This window comes from Aricia agestis, chromosome Z, assembly GCF_905147365.1.
Source record: "Aricia agestis chromosome Z, ilAriAges1.1, whole genome shotgun sequence".
Taxonomy (NCBI): domain Eukaryota; kingdom Metazoa; phylum Arthropoda; class Insecta; order Lepidoptera; family Lycaenidae; genus Aricia; species Aricia agestis.
Genome location: NC_056428.1, coordinates 28,568,379 through 28,589,549, shown reverse-complemented (window position 1 = coordinate 28,589,549; position 21,171 = coordinate 28,568,379). Strand labels below are relative to the sequence as shown.

Here is a 21,171-nt window from a genome sequence, read left to right as displayed (position 1 = left end):
TTTTCGAGTTTTTCAGTAGAAAATTATGGCGCCGTTTAGAAGCCTATGTGGTCTACTTAGGCGAAGGTAAAATCCACATGCGCCCTGGGCACTTACGGCCTAATACTTACTATACAAAAAATAATTGTAGACGGGAGTGGATCAAGGGGATAACTAACAATTGTAAATTTGTTTTTAAGGTTCCGTACCCAAAGGGTAAAAACTATTTTTGCTCAATGACGGTACGGAACCCTTCGTGCGCGAGTTCGACTCGCACTTGGCCGATTTTATTTTAGGCTTTAGGGCCGGTAAAATTATTCGAAATCCAAAAATGTGGAGTCTATGTTTAGCTAGATATACATTCAACTAGATGATGAAGTAGGTCAAAGTTACTACATTTGTTCAGTCAAAAAGTCAAATTTTAAGGGGAATTGCTCTTATAATAAACTAGCGACCCGCCCCGGCTTCGCATCGGGTATAAAATATATAGCCACTGAAAAAATGATTAAAATCGATTCAGCAGTTTTGACTTGTATTCATTACTACTCGTGGCCCGCATTACCGGTACCAGTACCGCCACAAAAGCTACTTCCCGCAATTTTTAAATCTGTAATATCTTCGAAAATATTCATTTAAATCATATGCTGTAATTTGTAAAGGGCCACATAGGTCTACATTAAATCAACAATGTATTTAAGTTTCTTAATTGGATAAGGATTAATGCTGTATTTATTAAAATTGCTTCGAAAATTAGCCATTAGTCTTAAAAAGAAAATGACTAAAAATGTTATTGTGGGATATCCATAAGAGATAGACTTTTCTGTAGAGATAGGAGTTTTCTGTAAACCTTTTCAATGTGTACAATACTTGGTAGTTGGTACACTATTTTGATAAATCTCGCCTACGAGATTTATCAAAGTTGTTCAGCCTGCGTTTTGAAATGTAAGCGGAAAAAATGTAATTATATTAGAAACAACAATAACAGTATTTCTCCACTATTTAATGAATGTTATTATAGCTATAACCTTTCTTTTGAATCACTCTATATATTAACGAGAACCGCAAAAAAATCCGTTGCGTAGTTTTAAAGATTAAAGGGAACCTTTGTTCCTTGACATGTTCCGGACATGACGGAAAAAGCGACTTTGTTTTATAATACGTATAGAATAATATAATGTTGTAAAATGTAAGTTACCCGCCTATCCACTCATGTCTTCAATTTAGACAACTCATTATGACAAAATGTACGGTGTCAAGGGAAATGGTACCCAGGAACACAATAATTGTGAGAGCGAGAGTTTATCGGTCACATGCTGCTGGCTACGCGCGTTAAATGGAAAGATTACAGTATATGCCCATTGTCACCTCATAATGGGAGAAATTTAACAACTCTTCCCCTTCCCGTTTCAATATTATAAATAACACCGACGCCATTATTATATTCCAAATTTGAATTTATATCCCACGTAACATGTTGAAATTGTTAATATTCGCCATCTTGTTTTATTTCTCGTTATGTGAGGATAGCGTTAATTTCGTTAAAAGACGGTACTCTAGTCGGGGAGTACTTAATGGAATTTCCTTTCCGAGGAACAGGAGTATCGCCAAAAATGATCAGGAGGTGCAAAAGGCCCGTCGCTTCTGGCCAGCACAAAAGGAAAGCAGAAGTAAGTATTGACATACCTAAAAATAATGTAGAGAAGTTGATTCGCAGTTGGCGGACCAACTTCATTTGGTCGGATTTTGTCAATTCAATATTAAGTCGTGAGCTGTCGGTTCGCCATATAATTCTGCTTCAACTCTCTCTCTCTGATTATTACCATCAATCGAAGAAATTGATTTATAGGCAGCTGACAGACCAACGTCATTTGGTCGAATTATGTCAATTCAATGCTAGCTGCTGTGATCTGTCGGATGGGTTTGACGTAGCGCGACCAAATTACGTAGACCACCATCTTGACTATGAATCAAATTCCCTAATAGTACAATGTACCTACATAATAATAATAATTATTATTTTTATTAAGAGGTGAGAAAAAAAGAAAATATTATTTTATTGTCTGTCAGAAATGCCATTGAGGAAATGCATGCGAGCTTTGCGAAAATTTTTGATTCTTATAATTATTTGGGATGTTGTATTTCATTTCCTTGAATCAATTCAACTTTTCATGGCGTTTTCGAAATTTTTACAAAATGTTAAAGATACCCATTATTACTGCAGCATCATAAACATAATAACTTTTAATTACATATTGTGTCATCTGACCCAACAAGTAGAAATGTTGAGATGATAGTTTTTTAAAGTTTGTATTTTGTTGACTCTTGAAGCGATACTTTATAACAAGCATTAAATTCGTTATCGAAGGCTCAAGGTGCGCCCTTTGCACTAACGATGTAACCTTAATCCTTTTAGCTACGAGGATTATACGGAGATTATCTTGTATAACACTGTTGCTGTTGGATAGCAAATATTTTGGGAACCGTACATTTAGCGGTGATGATAGCATATTTATGCCTGTTTTCACCAACCGCCTCCTAACACTAAGTGGTCCCCTAGCGACCATTAAGGGTACATATCCTTCAAGATTTCACGAATTTTTGTATGTCACGTTCGTCCTTAGGGCGTAAGAACTTTTGCAAAACATTACTTTTTTTTAATGTGTTTATTTTAAGAGATATTTGACCCACAAAGATCGCTAGGGAACACTCAGCGTTAGGAAACCGTTGGTGAAAACTGGCATTAGTCATTCTAAAATATGGAGCTTGTTAAGTACTTGTGTGTTAACCCACATTTTTTTGAGTTATGCAGACTAGTTCTAAATGATCTAGACACGCAGTAGCGTGTCAAGCGTGTGTAAATAATAATAATCCATACTAATATTATAAATGCGAAAGTATCTCTGTCTGTCTGTCTGTCTGTCTGTCTGTCTGTCTTGCTTTCACGCCAAAACTACTGAACCGATTGCAATGAAATTTTGTATACAGTTATTCTAGAGTCTGAGAAAGGACATAGGCTACATTTTGATGTGGGAAAATATCTTATTTCCATAAAAATATCGATGAAAATGAATTCGCATTGCGCGTGGCCAGCGCTCATCCCGGGGGTCCTGGGTTCGAGTCCCGCAGGCGGAACAAAAAGTTTTCAATGTTCCTGGGTCTTGGATGTGTATTAAAATAAAATTTCAAAAATCTTAAACATATTTTGTGTATAATATTATAAAAAATCCAGAAATATATCGATGGAATGAACATTTTAGTTCTAATACGATTCAACAGATGGCGTTTTATTTTTTACTTTATTGTAACATACTCGTAGAACTAATCATACTTATTAGTTAGTATGTTTTTGTTTATAGTTTTTAATACGTTAGAATATTATCCATACTAATATTATAAATGCGAAAGTATCTCTGTCTGTCTGTCTGTCTCGCTTTCACGCCAAAACTACTGAACCGATTGCAATGAAATTTTGTACACAGTTATTCTAGAGCCTGAGAAAGGACATAGGCTACTTTTTAACTGGAAAAGGGGGTTGTAAGGGGGTGAAAATGCGTAAATTTGGTCAAATTAAGTTAGTTCCAAAAACTCAAAATAGATGGCGCCAAGAGTCCCCTAGATCGCGCTATTGCTTGCTCATGCGTATTTCTATAAGAGGTGGTACCATGTTAATCTTGACATTTTAGATTCTTTCGATTGTTATATACGTTTTATGCTAATATTATAAATGCGAAAGTATATCTGTCTGTCTGTCTCGCTTTCACGCCAAAACTACTGAACCGATTGTAATGAAATTTTGTACACAGATAGTCTAAAGCCTGAGAAAGGACATAGGCTACTTCTTACTGGAAAAAGGGGTTGTAAGGGGGTGTTTATGCGTAAATTTGTTCAAATTAAGTTAGTTCCAAAAACTGGAACAGATGGCGCCAAGAGTCATATGTATTTTCATAAGAGGTGGTACCATGTTGAGTTAATATTAGGATTCTTTCGATTGTTATACATGTTATTAAATAACTCACGTACCAACATAGAAATCAGAAACAACAGTCTACCAATAATAAATACTAAATAGTTTATGGCCTATGGGTATTGGCTATTGGGCAAAGCTAAAGTTGTGTAATGCATTATGCAGCTAAGTTGTGTACCTACCGCTAAATAAGCTTTAAAAGGTAGAAAAAAGTTTAATTAAAAAAAAATCATATTATGTGCACACTACACGGCTGTTTTGGGTATTTTGATTTAAGGGGTACCAGGGTTTTAAAAAGCTTTTGACACCAATTTTATTGACACCGCGCGCTATAAACTGAAGTCCACGCGGACGAAGTCGCGGGCAACAGCTAGTAAATAAATAAATGTAAGCCGGAAAAATCAAACAACAAAAAAAATCGGTCAAGTGCGAGTCGGACAAACGAAACTAAGCAAAAATTGTGTTTTTTGTACGGAATTAAAAATTTAAAAATATTTATTTTATTTTACTTTTATTATAAATTATGAAAGTAAAATCATGATTAAAGATTTTGTGAATATTTCCAGTGCCTATCCCTTATTTTTTTTTTTATTAAATAAGGGGGCAAACGAGCAAACGGGTCACCTGATGGTAAGCAACTACCGTCGCCCATGGACACTCGCAACATCAGAAGAGCTGCAGGTGCGTTGCCGGCCTTTTAAGAGGGAATACGCTCTTTCCTTAAAGGTTTGCAGGTCGTAAAGGTCCGGAAATACTGCTGGTGACAGTTCGTTCCAGAGTTTTACAGTGCGCGGCAGAAAGTTACGCGAAAAACGCACTGTGGAAGACTGCCACTCATCAAGGTGATGAGGATGGTATGTTTTTCTTGTGGGACGATACCGAAAAGTTGCAGGTGGTATGATTCCGAACAATTCCTCAGAACACTCCCCGTGATACAACCGATAGAGGATGCAGAGTGAAGCTACATCTCGGCGTAATTCCAAGGGGTCCAAGCTGTTTGAAACACTATGGCAGTCAACAATTCGGCGGTCCTTCGTTGGATACGATCCAGAGGGAGCAGTTAGTATTTTGGCGCCCCTGCCCAGAGATGAGAACAATATTCCATATGAGGCCGAACCTGCGCCTTGTAAAGTTGTAGGCGTTGTTCCGGACTGAAGTACTTTCTCGCTCTGTTAAGAACACCAAGCTTCTTCGAGGCTAATTTGGCTTTACCCTCTAGATGATATCGGAACTGGACTTCGCTCGATATGTTGACGCCAAGAATCTCAATGCTAGGGGAGATGGTTAAAGATGTGCCCTCGAAACGAGGATATACGACCATTGGTGACTTTTTAGTGGTGAACGCGCAGACTTGTGTCTTGGCGGGGTCTCCAATGAATTCTCCACCTTAGACACAAGTTCATTTCGACTCTCAGTGACATTTTGCTGAGACATATTAGGGGAGCCGGTATATACAGCATCACCTGTACTATCATCTGCATAGCAATGAATGCCGTTGGTTTGTAACATGTCATTGATATGCAGTATGAATAGTCCATACAAAAGTAAAAAAAATACTCTATTTTTTTTTTTACTTTTGTATATTATACGTGAGAGAGCCATGCTTCGGCACGAATGGGCCGGCTCGACCGGATAAATACCACGTTCTCACAGAAAACCGGCGTGAAACAGCGCTTGCGCTGTGTTTCGCCGAGTGAGTGAGTTTACCGGAGGCCCAATCCCCTTACCCCTACCCTGTTCCCTTCCCTACCCTCAACTATTCCCTTCCCTTCCCTTCCCTACCCTCCCCTATTACCCTATTCCCTCTTAAAAGGCCGGCAACGCACTTGCAGCTCTTCTAATGCTGCGAGTGTCCATGGGCGACGGAAGTTGCTTTCCATCAGATGACCCGTTTGCTCGTTTGCCCCCTTATTTCATTTAAAAAAAAAATCTAAAAGTAAATTCTAAAAGTGATAACTTTGTTAACCTATTTAGAAATAAATACTTTGATTTTGATTTTCTATACTACTATTCGATACTAATAAACACAACCTAAAGTATTATCACTTAGTTTTGTGACACCCTGTATAATGTAAGTGTGAGTAAAGGTTCACCCTCAGTTCACCTAATAGAATACCTATCTTTATATTGTGTTACTGACTGCCGTGATATTAAAGGCGCTGTGGTTGTTGCAACTACGTAAAATGGGTTTTTTAAAACACGTTTTTAGTAAAGAAAATGTCATTATTTAAGTATAAAATAAGTACCGTTTTAAAATTGAGAAAATTTCCTATACACAAAGGTATATCAGTACACAATTTGAAAAATTCTGCTCGATAGAAAAAAATCTCAAAGATGACTGTTATAACGCTGTTTTTCATAATTAAATCATTTTATGGCTAAATTACACACTTTCTAGAAAAAACAAAAATGTAGTATATGTGTTGTAACCTAACGTAAACGATTTGATATAATATTTGATTTGTGTAATACTAAAAACAAAAGGTTTTTACTCCTATTTTCTATTATCAAGGCAACAGCCACTGTACAAGGCGCGCTGATATTCAGAATGTTATTTTAATGTCCTTAACGTCGATATTCGTACTGACAGACATCGACCTGCTTATTTTAGGGACTACTGGGCCTAAAGGTCTATGTTTTTGGTCGTCAGTGGCCTCAGTACTAAAATAGAGCTGATGTTAAACGCGGCTATTTTCAGTACAATATGCAAATTGATTGCCATGCGTCGAGCTGAAATTGAGTCAGGGCGTGATACTGCCTCCATTATAGATGTAAATCCGTGATACGTGACGTTCAACTCCGTACTAATTGACGTCGATTGTTTGCCTTTACTTTATACACTATTTTGCATGTGCAAAGGTCATGAGGCTTTATAAAATATAGCTGGGGAAGCTTAATATTAAGTAAAAAAACAGTTGAGACGAAATAATTAAATTTTATTTCGCGTTGTCTCTCCGCCATGATTAATAGACTGACCGTTTAGTCAGACTTATGGTAACATCACACATATCAATTATTCGAAAACTAATCTCTATTTGTCGTCGATCAAGCATCAACTCAGCTCCGCATCACAGTAATTTTTAAGGTGGCTTTCTGATCTTTTCCACAAGCGACCGACAAAAATTAAATATAATGCTACTTTGTATTATTCTAGGTTTTCTAGGTTTAGGTCCTAGGCAATAGATAGGTTCCATTTTGATCTACGCCATTACAAACCAGCGGGGGCTTGAATCGCTAGACATATGTCACAGTAGACAATTACACCTATATCCTAGGTCGTAAAATGGTCTGCGGTCGTGTATCACGCGTTTCCCGTAGTCCAACCTTCAGAAGCAGGAACACCGTTTGGGTTTTGGTGCGTAGTCCCGGGTGCGTCTTCCGTCCGCCCCGGGGAGTGCCACATCCCGGTGGTCCTCCCCAGGCCCCGGGGATACATAAACGCATTCCCCCAACACAAAAAAAGGTCATAAAATGTCTTTTTGTTTGAATTTTTGTCGGCGCGATCACTTGCGGCAAAGGTCGGAAAGCCACACTGTTTTATACTCACTCGATATTGGACTATTTCAAAGTTATTTCCTTTATTGTTTTTCTCAGTTCTCTCTCTGTTCACTGTGATAACGTTTCCAAACGGCGGCTGCGCGGGCGCATCGGGAGACAACGGCACTTGTATGACTGCGCGAGAGTGTTCCGCTAGAGGTGGCGCGGCCAACGGATACTGCGCCAACGGATTCGGTATCTGCTGCATTTGTAAGTATAATGATGCACACAGCAGTTATATAACGTTATAAAACATTGTGTAACACGATAACATTTTATAATAGCATGTAACATGTACGCTACAACATGTCAAGAAATAAACGTGTCTTTTTCTTAGAGATGTGCCGACTAGTCGCTAAAGCCGACTATCCGGCCACTTTTGTAGTCGGCGACTAGTCGGCGAATAGTCAGCAAAAAGCGCCGACTAATCGGCTTCTTACATTTTTGATATTACTGAAATTATATTAAAGAAAAATCTTGATTATTATTTAAGTATAATGTGTTCAGATCACACTCAAACAATGTTACACATTTTAAAATTAAATGAAGTGTTTCTGAAATTACTTGCTAGTATCTAAAGAAATTATTTTTATGAATATAATTTTAACAACAAATTGAGTATGTATTATTAAATCGAAATTTCATGTACATGAAATATTTAATGAGAACCATCAATTGTAGGTAAACAAAATAAAGTAACGTACGCGAAGTAAACATACTTATCACGATTCGACACGTTTGCAGGCGGAGTGTGCGACGCGAAACAGCAGTAAAAAAGCGTTACGGAAACTTCCGTAACCATGATCGGCTTGTCGACTAGTCTGTCGATTAGTCGGCTTCTTTGCAGCCGACTAATCGGCTAGTCGTCTAGTCGGCCAAAGTCATGATCGGCACATCTCTAGTTATAAGTTATAACTTATAACTTGTAACACTTGACGGACTGGCGAGAGCGGACAGCCACCGGCTAAATGATATTTACTTATAATTATTTCCTTTGAACAAGGTGCAAAATGCAAGTGCATTATTTTGGGCTCTTACGTTTCGTGTGTTTTCGTGATTACGACCATTAGCGAAGATTTCCATGCGCATTATTAGTTTGGGAGTACCTATGCTGTAGGTCCGTCAACTGCCTATGAATCAATTTCTTATTTTTATGTATCCCCGGGGCCTGGGGAGGACCACCGGGATGTGGCACTCCCCGGGGCGGACGGAAGACGCACCCGGGACTACGCACCAAAACCCAAACGGTGTTCCTGCTTCTGAAGGTTGGACTACGGGAAACGCGTGATACACGACCGCAGACCATTTTACGACCTAGGATATAGGTGTAATTGTCTACTGTGACATATGTCTAGCGATTCAAGCCCCCGCTGGTTTGTAATGGCGTAGATCAAAATGGAACCTATCTATTGCCTAGGACCTAAACCTAGAAAACCTAGAATAATACAAAGTAGCATTATATTTAATTTTTGTCGGTCGCTTGTGGAAAAGATCAGAAAGCCACCTTAAAAATTACTGTGATGCGGAGCTGAGTTGATGCTTGATCGACGACAAATAGAGATTAGTTTTCGAATGTCTAAACGGTTGCTTCTGGAAACATGAAAAAATTCACGGGAGTATAAAATATGCTGAATTTAAAAGGAAAACTATCACGGCTAAAAAGTCTTCATAAGTTATTGAGTAATAGTCGGTCAACTAAAAAAATGTTTCAGCGAAGTATGATGGAACATTTCGTTCAAATTCTTTGAAAGTCTGAGATGATGTTATTAGTAGTGTAAAACACGTTATAAATGTACATTCATTGACCATACAAAAATTAAAAAAAACTAGCGATACCTACTACGAAACGCTATATTGCGCGTGGCCTGACACGCACTTGGACGGGTTTTTTTTTTTAATTAACCAGAAAATATAACACTAAAAATACTAAATATTACAACAGTAGGTATCACCAAGCCCACCCTTATCATCAGATCGCATGGCTGAGTACACCGAACAGGTTTAAAAACTGTAAAAAAAAAACTAAATTAATTAACAAAACAAAAAATTTAACAAACCATTTAGACAGAACTACAATAAAAAAATAAAACATTTCGTACAGTTCATACTACTTCATACACATTTGAAGTAAACTGCAGCACTTCAAAAATATTCTATCTCTTTCTGCTGCACACTGAATTCTTACAGAATATATTTTTCGTCTATGGATCATAGATCTACATGTAGCGTTCTTCCATCGAGTTTCAATTTATGATGATACTATAAAGTTTACTCTTCAACAAATGAATTTTATAATAAAAAGTGGCGGATCATGTAGAAATACGATGGTACTTTAATGTAAAACATATAACGTCCTTTTCTACATGTCCTATTTATTGCTTATAACATGCAATAATTGTATAGCTCAGCCACATAATAAGTAAAATTTGGCTATTGTCAGATAGCTAAATTTATCTTTTTTCACAGCTATGTGTGATAATAGGTCAATTATATTCGCGTGTATATGTATGAAAGAGACAAGTAAATATAGGTCAATAACAATTTTGACATGTTCGGCGACCAGGCTTTGGCCATAGTTCATTATGACGTAATCTACGGAGAACTTATTATAAACCCTAACGGTAACTGTAAGCGTGTTCCCAGATGCATTTAAGTTTAAAATAACTATAATGTTTACAGCTTAAGCCCTTGCAGACTAACAGCTACTTCAAGCTAATACGCTTGTGTATAAGCCTGTGAATTAACCACGGGCGTTTACATAATATTATGTGTATAAAGTTGTGTAAGGGCCTGTTCGTATAGATACGGGATGCGACGCAGTGTGAATAAAATAATAAAAACTGTTTCACAAAATATATTTTTAATAAGAGTTTTAATTTTAGTTACATTTGATTTAATTTAAATGTTTTTTTTTTAATGAATCTTTATGTATTTAAACAGTGCATTATAAATGTAGTAGACACAGTTAAATTTAAGAGGTTGCTAAACTGATGTTGATGAAGAGCATGCAGAGTTGACTAACTACGAGCACCAGCGTTTGTACTTTGTCCTCTCGACATACGCTAGAGACAGACAGACAGACGGATATCGAAGTCTCAGTAATGGGTTTCCGTTTTTACCCTTTGGGAACAGAACCCTAATAATTAACGACAAATTCGCACGAGTGCAGGTTTGAACGGCTTACTGCGTTTAAAACTCCCGCGTCGCCTCGAAACCTTTATATCAGAGCAACAGAATTCCAAAAGCCAAAATGAAGCCCCTAAGCGATATAACTGTTACTTGTTACGTATAGCACTTTATATAAATAAGGCTTTATTTCCGTAATTGAAGACATGAGTGGATGAAACGGGTAAAATGTAACAATTTGAAATTGCTTTTTTTTGCATAAACGGAGGCTTTTGGACCGGGAAAATAATTTGAAATAAAAAAAATTGGTTTCTGTGCATATTAGACGAGCTTTTGCCCGCGGCTTCGCTCGCGTTAAGAAGTATTATTATATACAAACTTTCATCCCTTATTTGAACCCCTTGGGGTTGGAATTTATCAAAATCCTTTCTTAGCTGATGCCTACGTCATAACATCTACCTGCATGCCAAATTTCAGCCCGATCCGTCCAGTGGTTTGGGCTGTGCGTTGATAGATCACTATGTCAATCAGTCAGTCACCTTTGAGTTTTATATATATAAATATTAGCCAGATGAGGAAGTACAAGTTACAAGGTTTGTTCAAATAAAAAGGGGAAATATGTAGTATGTTCGCTATAATTTCTCCTAAATAACATTTTTAGGTAATCGACTTTATGATCAATATCTCTTAATTGGCTTTACAAGAATACGTGATCTTTAAATCGTAATTCAAAAAGTAACATAATGTATTTTTGTAATGATTTCATTAGATATTATAATTACGATTAAGATTTACTATAGAGAATAGGTACTCCCCCTTAAACTTATATTCCTATAATTAAAGGAAAATTATGTGAATAAAGCCTAAAAAATCATTTCTTCTTTCTCCTGTAAAATAAGTACAATACAGTCAGGAGTTATTGGTACTTTAACGCCGTTATAATATTATAATACCAAGTATAGTACAAGCGCTATATACACATACAGATACTAGGAGATCTGGGTAACCGGGTTACAAGTGCACGACGTAAATCCCTTAAGTACAATAAATCGACTATTACTAGAGTAACTACCGCGTTTATACCCTTGGCATTTTAATGGCACGTTCTTGGGTCCAAGTGATTAAGTTGTGATTGTATCTAATTCTCTTGAGCTAATATAAAAAGTACACGGTAATAATATTGTATTCTTTATACGTGGGAAAGCCATGCTTCGGCACGAATGGGAAGGCTCGGCGTGAAACAGCGCTTGCGCTGTGTTTCGCCGAGTGAGTGAGTTTACCGGAGGCCCAATCCCCCTATTCCCTTCCCTACCCTCCCCTATTACCCTATTCCCTCTTAAAAAGCCGGCAACGCACTTGCAGCTCTTCTGATGATGCGAGTGTCCATGGGCGACGGAAGTTGCTTTCCATCAGGTGACCCGTTTGCTCGTTTGCCCCCTTATGTCATAAAAAAATCTGTTTAACTATAAGATTTTTAAGCTATTGCATAGCTAACCTAACCTCTTTGCCGGTCGGTGCGGCGCTGCCAGACTTCGGCACGGTGTTTGTGTGCGTGCAACTAGACGTATGTGAATTGTAATTGCATAGGTTGGTAAAAAATGCTATGCAATAGCTTTACCCCGGCAGGCCCCGAGTGCCACACGTATTTTTTTAAATATAATATTATTAATATTAATATGTCCCAAAGATGGTCCTCTGGGCCAAAGGTACCCACAACATTCAGTGTTTTAATTTTTTCCTACCCTTCAGATTTGCTTCCACGCCCTATAGATAGAGCGTGGAAGCAAATCTGAAATTATTTCTAAATAATTATATTTTGCAGTTATGACGTCATGCGGCAGCACTACGTCTGAGAACGGAACCTACTTCGTGAATGCCGGCTACCCCTCCGCCTATGATGGGTCCGGCTCATGCGATCTCACCGTTATTAAGGCTCATTCGGACGTGTGCCAAATAAGGTACAATATTCTTTTAAATCTGTCCCCTTTTTGATATAGGTATTTTCTGATCTGTGAGGTACCCTCTCCACGTTTGCTATTAATGGTAAAGAAATAATTGCCACCATGATTAAACAACTTTCTATGGAACAACATCGACAACGACTACGATGGACGACCGACGTTGATAAAAGGCTATATATATTGCAATCTCGGAATCAGCTCCAACGATTTTCATGAAATTTAGTATATAGGGGTTTAGGGGGCGATAAATCGATCCAGCTAGGATTTATTTTTAGATTTTCTATTCGTGTTTTATCGATAATCGATAAACTAAAAAATATGACTCTTCCTGACATGTATTGGCGAATAAAAATACTATTTTGTGAGTGAGAGAGATTGCTTTAACGACACAACAACAGCTAAAGTTAATCCAGCAGATGGCGTTGTTAAGTAACACGAAGTCAATGAGTGTTTGCTATACCGAGCAAAGCTCGGTCATCCAGGTACTAAAGTGGTTATATGAGGAAATACATAGCATTCATTAAAATAAAAATTCTTGATGTAAGCACAAAATTACGCAATAAGTACTTCATTAAAATAATGAAGGTTTGTTTTAAATATCAGATTACCAATTTATTGCGCACGTTTAAACTCTAACTTTTATAAAACTATCCTACGTAAATTCATTATAAATGTAGGGTGGGAAATCTAGCTTAGTGACGTAGTTGAGTAACTTACGTAAGCACGACCTACATAATATCTACACGTTGTACAAAACTAAGTTTCACAGCGAACTCGATATAGGGAACCCATACACGCCCTAAAGTATTATCACTTAGTTTTTTACACCTTGTATAAAACTTTACGAGCTGTAGCACTTGGATGACATTTTGGGATGTAAAAGAACCATTATAATTACACCAGCAATAAAATCCTAATTTGGCTACATGTAGAATACTAGGATCAGTTCTTTTACTCTGTTAGGATGACTTTGGCAGGAACGTTACTGTATCTTAAATTACACTTTACAAAATGTCTGTAACGGATTTGTACCATAATATAATATAGTTGGTCAAACATGGTGGCATTCATTTGTTAACCATTAGTAGCAAACCTGTAGCTCTAGCACGGCCGCCAGTAGAAATTCGAAAGTATAGACAAACTGTGGACATAAACTAAAGGTGCCGTTCCGATCGTTTGTCCATACATTCGTATTTCTACTGGTGGCCGTGCTAGGGCTACTGGAAAGGGTACCTCACAGATCAGAAACTAAATTGTTTAGCCACAATGTTTCACAATGTGGATAAATACGCTTAAAATATGCTGTCCGTTCTTTCCGCTTTCAAAATACTTAAAAAGTTTTACATTATTGTTTGCACGTACAAATACTTACTTACTTACTACAATGGCTCAGCGACCCAAAGTGGATCTTGCCCTGCGACACGAGTTTGCGCCACTTGTCGCGGTCTTGCGCAGTTTCTTGCCACTCTGTGACTTGAAGATCGCGCAGGTCCGACTCCACGACATCTAGCCACCGGTACCGTGGACGGCCGACAGGTCGTCGCCCAATCGGACGTCCAAGAAATGCCATTTTAGCGGCGCGATCCTCCCCCATTCTTGCAACGTGACCGAGCCATCGAAGTCGCTGGGCTTTTGTTACGCCAATAATATTGGGCTCGGCCATGAGGTCTTCAACTTCGGCGTTGGTTCGGATTCTAGTTCCTCCATCTTCTGTCTTCACCGGGCCCAAGATCTTGCGGAGGATTTTTCTTTCAGCTACCAGTAATTTATTCTCTTCATCGAGTGTAAGCGTCCAGGTCTCGCATCCGTACATAAGTATTGGCCTTATTACAGACTTGTAAATGGCGATCTTACTTTTTCTACTTAGGAGATTGGACACTAACACTCCATGAAGTGCCGCGCTGCATCGTAAGGTGTTTTGGATGCGGGTGTTTATTTCCTCCTGCCTCGTGTTGGTGTCGGTAATGGTGCAGCCTAAGTATTTAAATTTGTCCGTCCCTTTATAAGAAATCCCTCTCACATTCAGGTCTTTTCGTTTTGTGCGCGTGTTTTTATAGGGTTTAATGTGGAGGTATTCTGTTTTCTTGCGGTTTATACTTAGGCCTACCTTAAGGGCTTCGTTTTCTAAGACTTCGATCGCGCTAGCCACTTCCTCTGGAGTTTCACCCAGTAATGCCAGGTCGTCGGCATACCCTATCAACCTATGTTTCCCATTCAGTTGTAGCCCTACATCTAGTGCAATCATTTCTTTGAGGACATATTCCAGAACTAAATTGAAAAGCACAGGTGACAGCGCATCTCACACATGGCCCCACAAGAAATAGTCCAAAGGCGTTAAATCACACGATCTTGGCGGCCAATTAACGACCTCAAAACGTGAGATAAACTGTTCACCGAAGACGGCTCTCAATTGGGCTCTCAATTGTTAAGGCTCATGTCTACAGGGATAAACCAGCAACGATTGACGCACTGGCAGCCAATATTGAAGCATTTGTTCGTGAAATACGGGTCGATATGTTGGAGAGAGAGTGCCAAAATTGGACCTTGCGCATGGACCATCTAAAGCCGGCTCCGCTTTTGCGTGAAATAATCTTTAAACGTTAAATTATATTGATCGTACTATCTATTCCAATTTCCAATAAAGATTTCATATTTTTTTTTTATTTTTTTGTTTTTTTTTTTTGGAAATCCTATACTTACCTCTTAAAAGTCACCCCTTATAATATTTTTAAACACACATATTTTAAGATTTTTATTATATCGTACACGTCATATTTAATACACATCCATTATTATTATTAATTGATGAATTATTATTAAAATATTTATTTTAGGTTCGCTGTTATCAAAGAAATAGTCATCACGTCTTTTCAGATTAGACTTCGACCGGTTCAGCATCGCTGGTCCCGAGAGGATCAACAACGTGTGCAGCCGGGACCAGTTCATCGTGTCCGGTGGTAACCCGGTACCAGCGATATGTGGTACCAACCAGGGCAGTCATAGTTGAGTAACTTGTTTATAGCATCATACTACGCATCCCTTTGCAGTGACCGTTTGGGGAACAACGGTCACTGCAAAGGGACGCGTACGCGTATTATAATGCTCTACGCTCATATTGAACTTCTTAACCGGCCCCTAGACGATCAATTGTAGTGTGCAATATCACGTTTTAATCACAATAGACATAACTACCAGTAGTTCGACTGCAAAGAAACGGACAGGTTTCAATATCTGTCAAATTCGTCGGGTTTCACTAGGATTATGAACGGAATGTGCCTCGCGCTGGCTGATATAATTTATTTCTAAATATTTAAAATAAAGATTTCAAAATTAAATTCTGACAATTTTAATCGCATGTGCCAAAACACAAACAACAATACGACCAAAGAGGAACACGTCCAGCGAATATGTCTTAGTTTTAAATTCGTAGTGACAAGTTAACAACCCTAGCGACGATTTTCGTCATAATACGTCAAATTTAAAAATTTCAACATCAGTTCTAAGTCTACTCTGCTTTAATTTTATTGAACAGTTTATTTGATAATTAGATTTAAGGCACGCGATGTCCAGCATCAACCCTAGACGGTCAATATATTATTGACCGTCTAGGTCTAACGCAATACGCAATACGGTCTAACGAAACACGTGACATTGCGCAAAAAAATTGCAAGTGAGCCCGCTCAGTAAAGAAATGAAACGAATATAATTCTCTTCTACACGTTTGCATCGCTTGTCCATCATTGGCCAACGTGAAGAGGCCGTATACCCAAACCTATCGCAAAACTCGATTAAATTAGAGTTGTCATTGTCAACTGTCCATCGATTCATTCGTTCCAATCATATATCTCTCGATGAAATGACAAGAATTGACGCTGTACTGTTACGTCCATAGTGTAACACTTTTCAATCTACACTAGATCTAAATTGGAAACTGTATTTTACAGAACTCCAGAACATTTTCAATTAACAAACGTTCTCGTCGGAGAAAATTAAAACGTCAAAAACGCGGTTTTTAAATTTTCGCATCCTGATTTTTAATTTCAAAGACTTATCGGTGTTTTTTAATTTTGTAACATCGAAACAATGACGTTTTATAAAGGGCTTTGTTCTAGTTTAATATTAGAAATGTTATGAACGGTGGCAAATAATTGTTGTAGGCAAGATTAATAGATATTGCTGCAACAAAGTCATGTAACATTAGCAGCTTTGAAGTGATGTTTGTTTTGATTATTTAAAAAAATATAAAAACATTATTTAAGTATATATATTATCTATATATTAATACGCGAGAGAAAAACTTTGTATCCCTTTTGACGAAAAATGGGGAAACGTAGGTGAATGAAATTTTGCATGTTTATAATTGTTTGCAAGCTAATATTATTTTGAAATTATGATTATATCATACATTATTTTAACAAATAAAACATTACACACACTGCAATACACACACTAGGAAAGATGACAGATTTTTGAGTGACAAGCCTATACATACACATTATAATTACTCTTTTATTTATGGTTGAAGTCTGTTGACAAATAGTTGACAACAAGTTGAGAAATTGAACATGGATTATAGTTTTTTTATTGAATCTGAGATACTGTTAGACAAGGCTTGTACACACGACCATCAGATCAGCTGAGCCCCAGAGACAAGAGTTGAAAAAAAATATGATAGTCAATATTTTTTTTGCAAAATATAGGTAGTATAGTAGTAGTCCTAATGTCGTTGAAACTAAGGTCAAATTTCGACCATTGGGCGATCTCTAGTAATGATAAAATTATTAACTGTGATAGTTATGTTAAACTTTATGTCTCTCTATAACATTTGTGCAAATATGATTTAAGTCCATAGTTAAAGTTGTTAAAGGTTCATTTGCAGACTCTTCGTGAAATGCCTGACTTATTCTAGTTACGAAAAAAACTTAAGCCCAAATCCTGAAATAAATTTTAACTTGAGGATTCATACTTTACACTTGCTACAGCCTTTATTATCTATATAAGTAAAAATATATTTATATAGGACTTATAGTAATTAGCAGATTTGGCTAATTTGTATAAGTCCAGGCAAGGTTCGTAAGATGGGAAAATATGGAAAATCTGCGGATAAAATTCTAAATACGAATTCTTTACGGAAGTTTACCGGGTAATCTAACTGTACAGACAATTTACCCCTGAATATAATACTCCCACACCGGTTTCGGTGACGGTGGCCAGTTTCATTGAAACCAGACCAGTTACGCAGGAGTAATTTTATAGTGCCCAAGTGTGTGCGCAGTACACAAGAGCACTCTCTATTCCTTTACTCTCATAACCCAGGGGGACGGACGACCGACACGACTGGCAAGAAATCAGGCGCAGGACCGACTTTTTACACGCCCATCCGATACATGGATCATCTTACTTGTCAGACAATCAGGTGATCAGCCTGCATTGTCCTAACCAAACTTGGAACTAACATGTTTCCAACCTCCGAGTCAAGAGCCACGTTCTTTAGCACTGGACCACGGAAGCGTCACCCCTGAATATACTCCTTATGTGAATTCTAAGAAATCGTACATTTTAGATAAAAAGAGAGTTTCTTGTCCGCTCCGAATATTAGTAATTATATTTTTGACAAAATATCAGTAGGTATCTATATATTAATACGCAAGCGAAAAATTTTGTAACCCTTTTTACGAAAAATGGGGAAACGTACGTGCATGTGCACAGTTAGAGTTAAATGGTGAAGGAGTGCATCGAACTAATATTATTTTGAAATTATGCTTTTATCATATATTTTTTTAACAAATAAAACATTACACAAACTACAACACATACACATGAGAAGTGACAGATTTTTGAGTGACAAGCCTATACATACGAATTATACTCTTTTATTTATGGTTGAAGTCTGTTGACAACAAGTTGACAAATTGAAAATGGATTATAGTTTATTTTTATTGAATCTGAGATACTATAAGACAATGCTTACACGGCCAGTCTGAGATCAGCTAAGTCCCAGAGACAAGTTGAAAAAAAAAATGATAAAGTCAATATTTTTTACAAAATTTAGGTAGTAGTCTGTTGTTGAAACCAAGGTCGAATTTCGACCATTGGGCGATCTCTAGTAAGATTTATTTTGCAGTGTACATCGACGCGGGCATAGGAACCACGAATCCAGTAAAACTGACCTTCGTGACCAGTGGAACTTCTTACGAGAGGATTTGGAAGGTGAAGGTAACCCAAATACCATGCAGCACTATCTACAAAGGTAAGACTACTTAACACCTTGAAAGACGTATTTTAACGACTACTTAACTTTAATTAAAAGACAGACACAAAATGTCAAAATATTCATTAAAGTGAATTAATATCTCCGGGTGAGGCCGAAAGACCAATATACGGGTAAATATTTTTTTAATATATTTCATACAAATCGGCTCAAAGTACGATTTTAATAAAAAATTGTATGTACCATCGAGGATTTTGATTCCTATGCAATTGACAGACCAACGTTATTTGGTCGAATATTATGTCAATTCAATGTTAATTGTGATCTGTCAGCTGGGTTTGACGTAACGCAACCAAACTACTTAGGTCCCCGATTGCATAGGAATCAACTTCTCTGATAGTACATTATTATTATTAAACGACAAATGGGAAAACCACTTTCTCACCTCCGGACGGAAAACGTCAACTTTCTTCCCGCTGCGCTTACCGATGTTGCCGTTTTCCCCCTTCGTCGATGAGAGAAATAGTATACGCACCATAGGCAGTAAATAAGAAAACCTCATGTGATCTGAGACATTTCTTATTTTCTTGCCCTAGGTGCCCAGTACGGCTAGCACGAACAATTGTAAGTTTCGTATCGCAAGCGTATCGAGTTGTCGATACGAAAACGTTAGACAACTTAAGTTGGAAGCACGAAGCACTTTCGAAATAGTATCGAGACCTCGACACGATAACGTTAGTGACGTCACACCAACGTAAATATGAGTGAGCGAAATAGAACGAATGGTCGTAAAATTGAATAAACATTTCATTCATAAAACTAGATACGTATTTAATCAATTAAAAACTTTGTGATTTTAGGGCACTTAAAACATAAACGCTGTTCAAATTATGACGCAATATGACGAAACTGCAGTACAAGTTAATATTATATTCATAAAGATAAATGGTATTTATAAATACAATTTTTCTTTTAATGAAATAAGGGATCAAACGAGCAAACGGGTGACATGATGGAAAGCAACTACCGTCGCCGATGGACACTCGCAGCATCAGAAGAGCTGCAGGTGCGTTGCCGACCTTTTAAGAGGGAATAGGGTAATAGGGGAGAGTAGGGAAGGGAAGGGATGGAAATAGGGGAGGGTAGGGAAGGGAATTGGGCCTCCGGTAATCTCACTCACTCGGCGAAACACAGCGCAAGCGCTGTTTCATGCCGCTTTTCTGTGAGAACGTGGTATTTCTCCGGTCGAGCCAGCCCATTCGTGCCGAAGCATGGTTCTCCCACGTCACAAATTAATTACTAAAACGGTGTTTGGTGAGACTGTATTCCTAAACGAAAGACGCGAAGCATCAAGTGCTTCGCGTCTTTCATTTTTGGTAACTCGAAGCTCATTCAAGGTTAACTTTGTTTTGAAGTGAACTTGTGTTGTGAATGTTGTGTGAAAGTTTTGGAATTATATAATTAACTTCTAAAACATTCTGCTGAAATGAGAACCAGCCACCCGCAATACACCATTATGGTAGAATTTATGGAAAATGATTTACATTTAATTTCATATTTTATTGTTTTAAGAATATTATATTAATTTTAATAATCTTTCAATAGGATATTTCGAACATATTTCTGTAAAGTTTTAAATTTTGGAAAGATAGTGTACCAAAATGCATCACTCACCTTGTTTCTCTTTGTACATTTCCACTTTCAACAATCAATCGCGCCGCAAGATAATAGTACAATGTACTACGTCGTGGGGTGCTCCGTCTTAATCTAAGCATTTTCTCACCAAATAAATCAACACAATCACTTAAATTACTATTTTATTCTCTAAATTTACTCTGACGAAAGTTTTCTCACTGAAATTTTTAAAGTGAATAAACATTCGTGAAACTCGCAAGCCAGCCTTCGACAATTACGATACTATACGTCATTTTATGCCTTCGTGCTAGCTATCTTCATACAAACGGCTCAAGTTACGTTGCGTATTCGATACGAAGACGATACGAAACTTACGTCTAAGTGTTCGTGCTTTGGAAATTAGTTTCATTTACGCACACCAGAGGCGCTGTTCAAGTTTTCATACAAAATGCTTACGTTAACGATACGAATGTTTTTTCGATAGTAGTTCGTGCTTACCCTACTGTACTATTACATCCAACTGTGTCTCAACTCTCCACAACGAATATTATAACTTCAGACACAAAGCCTCGAAACACAAAAACATTGTGGCCTGCAATATTAAAATTATTGATCCCCGATATTATAATAATATTAAATTCCGAATTTTGTCAACAATCATTTTCCCCATCCTACTATCCTACTATCCTACTAATATTATAAAGGCGAAAGTTTGTTTGGATGTATGGATGTGTGGATGTATGGATGTTTGTTACTCT

The 21,171-nt window shown here is 37.5% G+C and overlaps 1 protein-coding gene across 1 annotated transcript in view; it reads left to right on the top strand.

Annotated features, from left to right (window-relative positions):
* Nucleotides 1-7,564: 7,564 nt before the first annotated feature.
* LOC121738458 overlaps nt 7,565-21,171 on the top strand; it is a 69,324-nt gene continuing 55,717 nt past the window's right edge. Inside the window, exons 1-4 of the mRNA XM_042130516.1 lie at nt 7,565-7,690; nt 12,429-12,564; nt 15,442-15,569; nt 18,692-18,817. Of these exons, the coding sequence (XP_041986450.1) occupies nt 7,612-7,690; nt 12,429-12,564; nt 15,442-15,569; nt 18,692-18,817 (469 nt within the window). The 5' untranslated portion in view covers nt 7,565-7,611. The remainder of the gene's footprint in view (nt 7,691-12,428; nt 12,565-15,441; nt 15,570-18,691; nt 18,818-21,171) is intronic.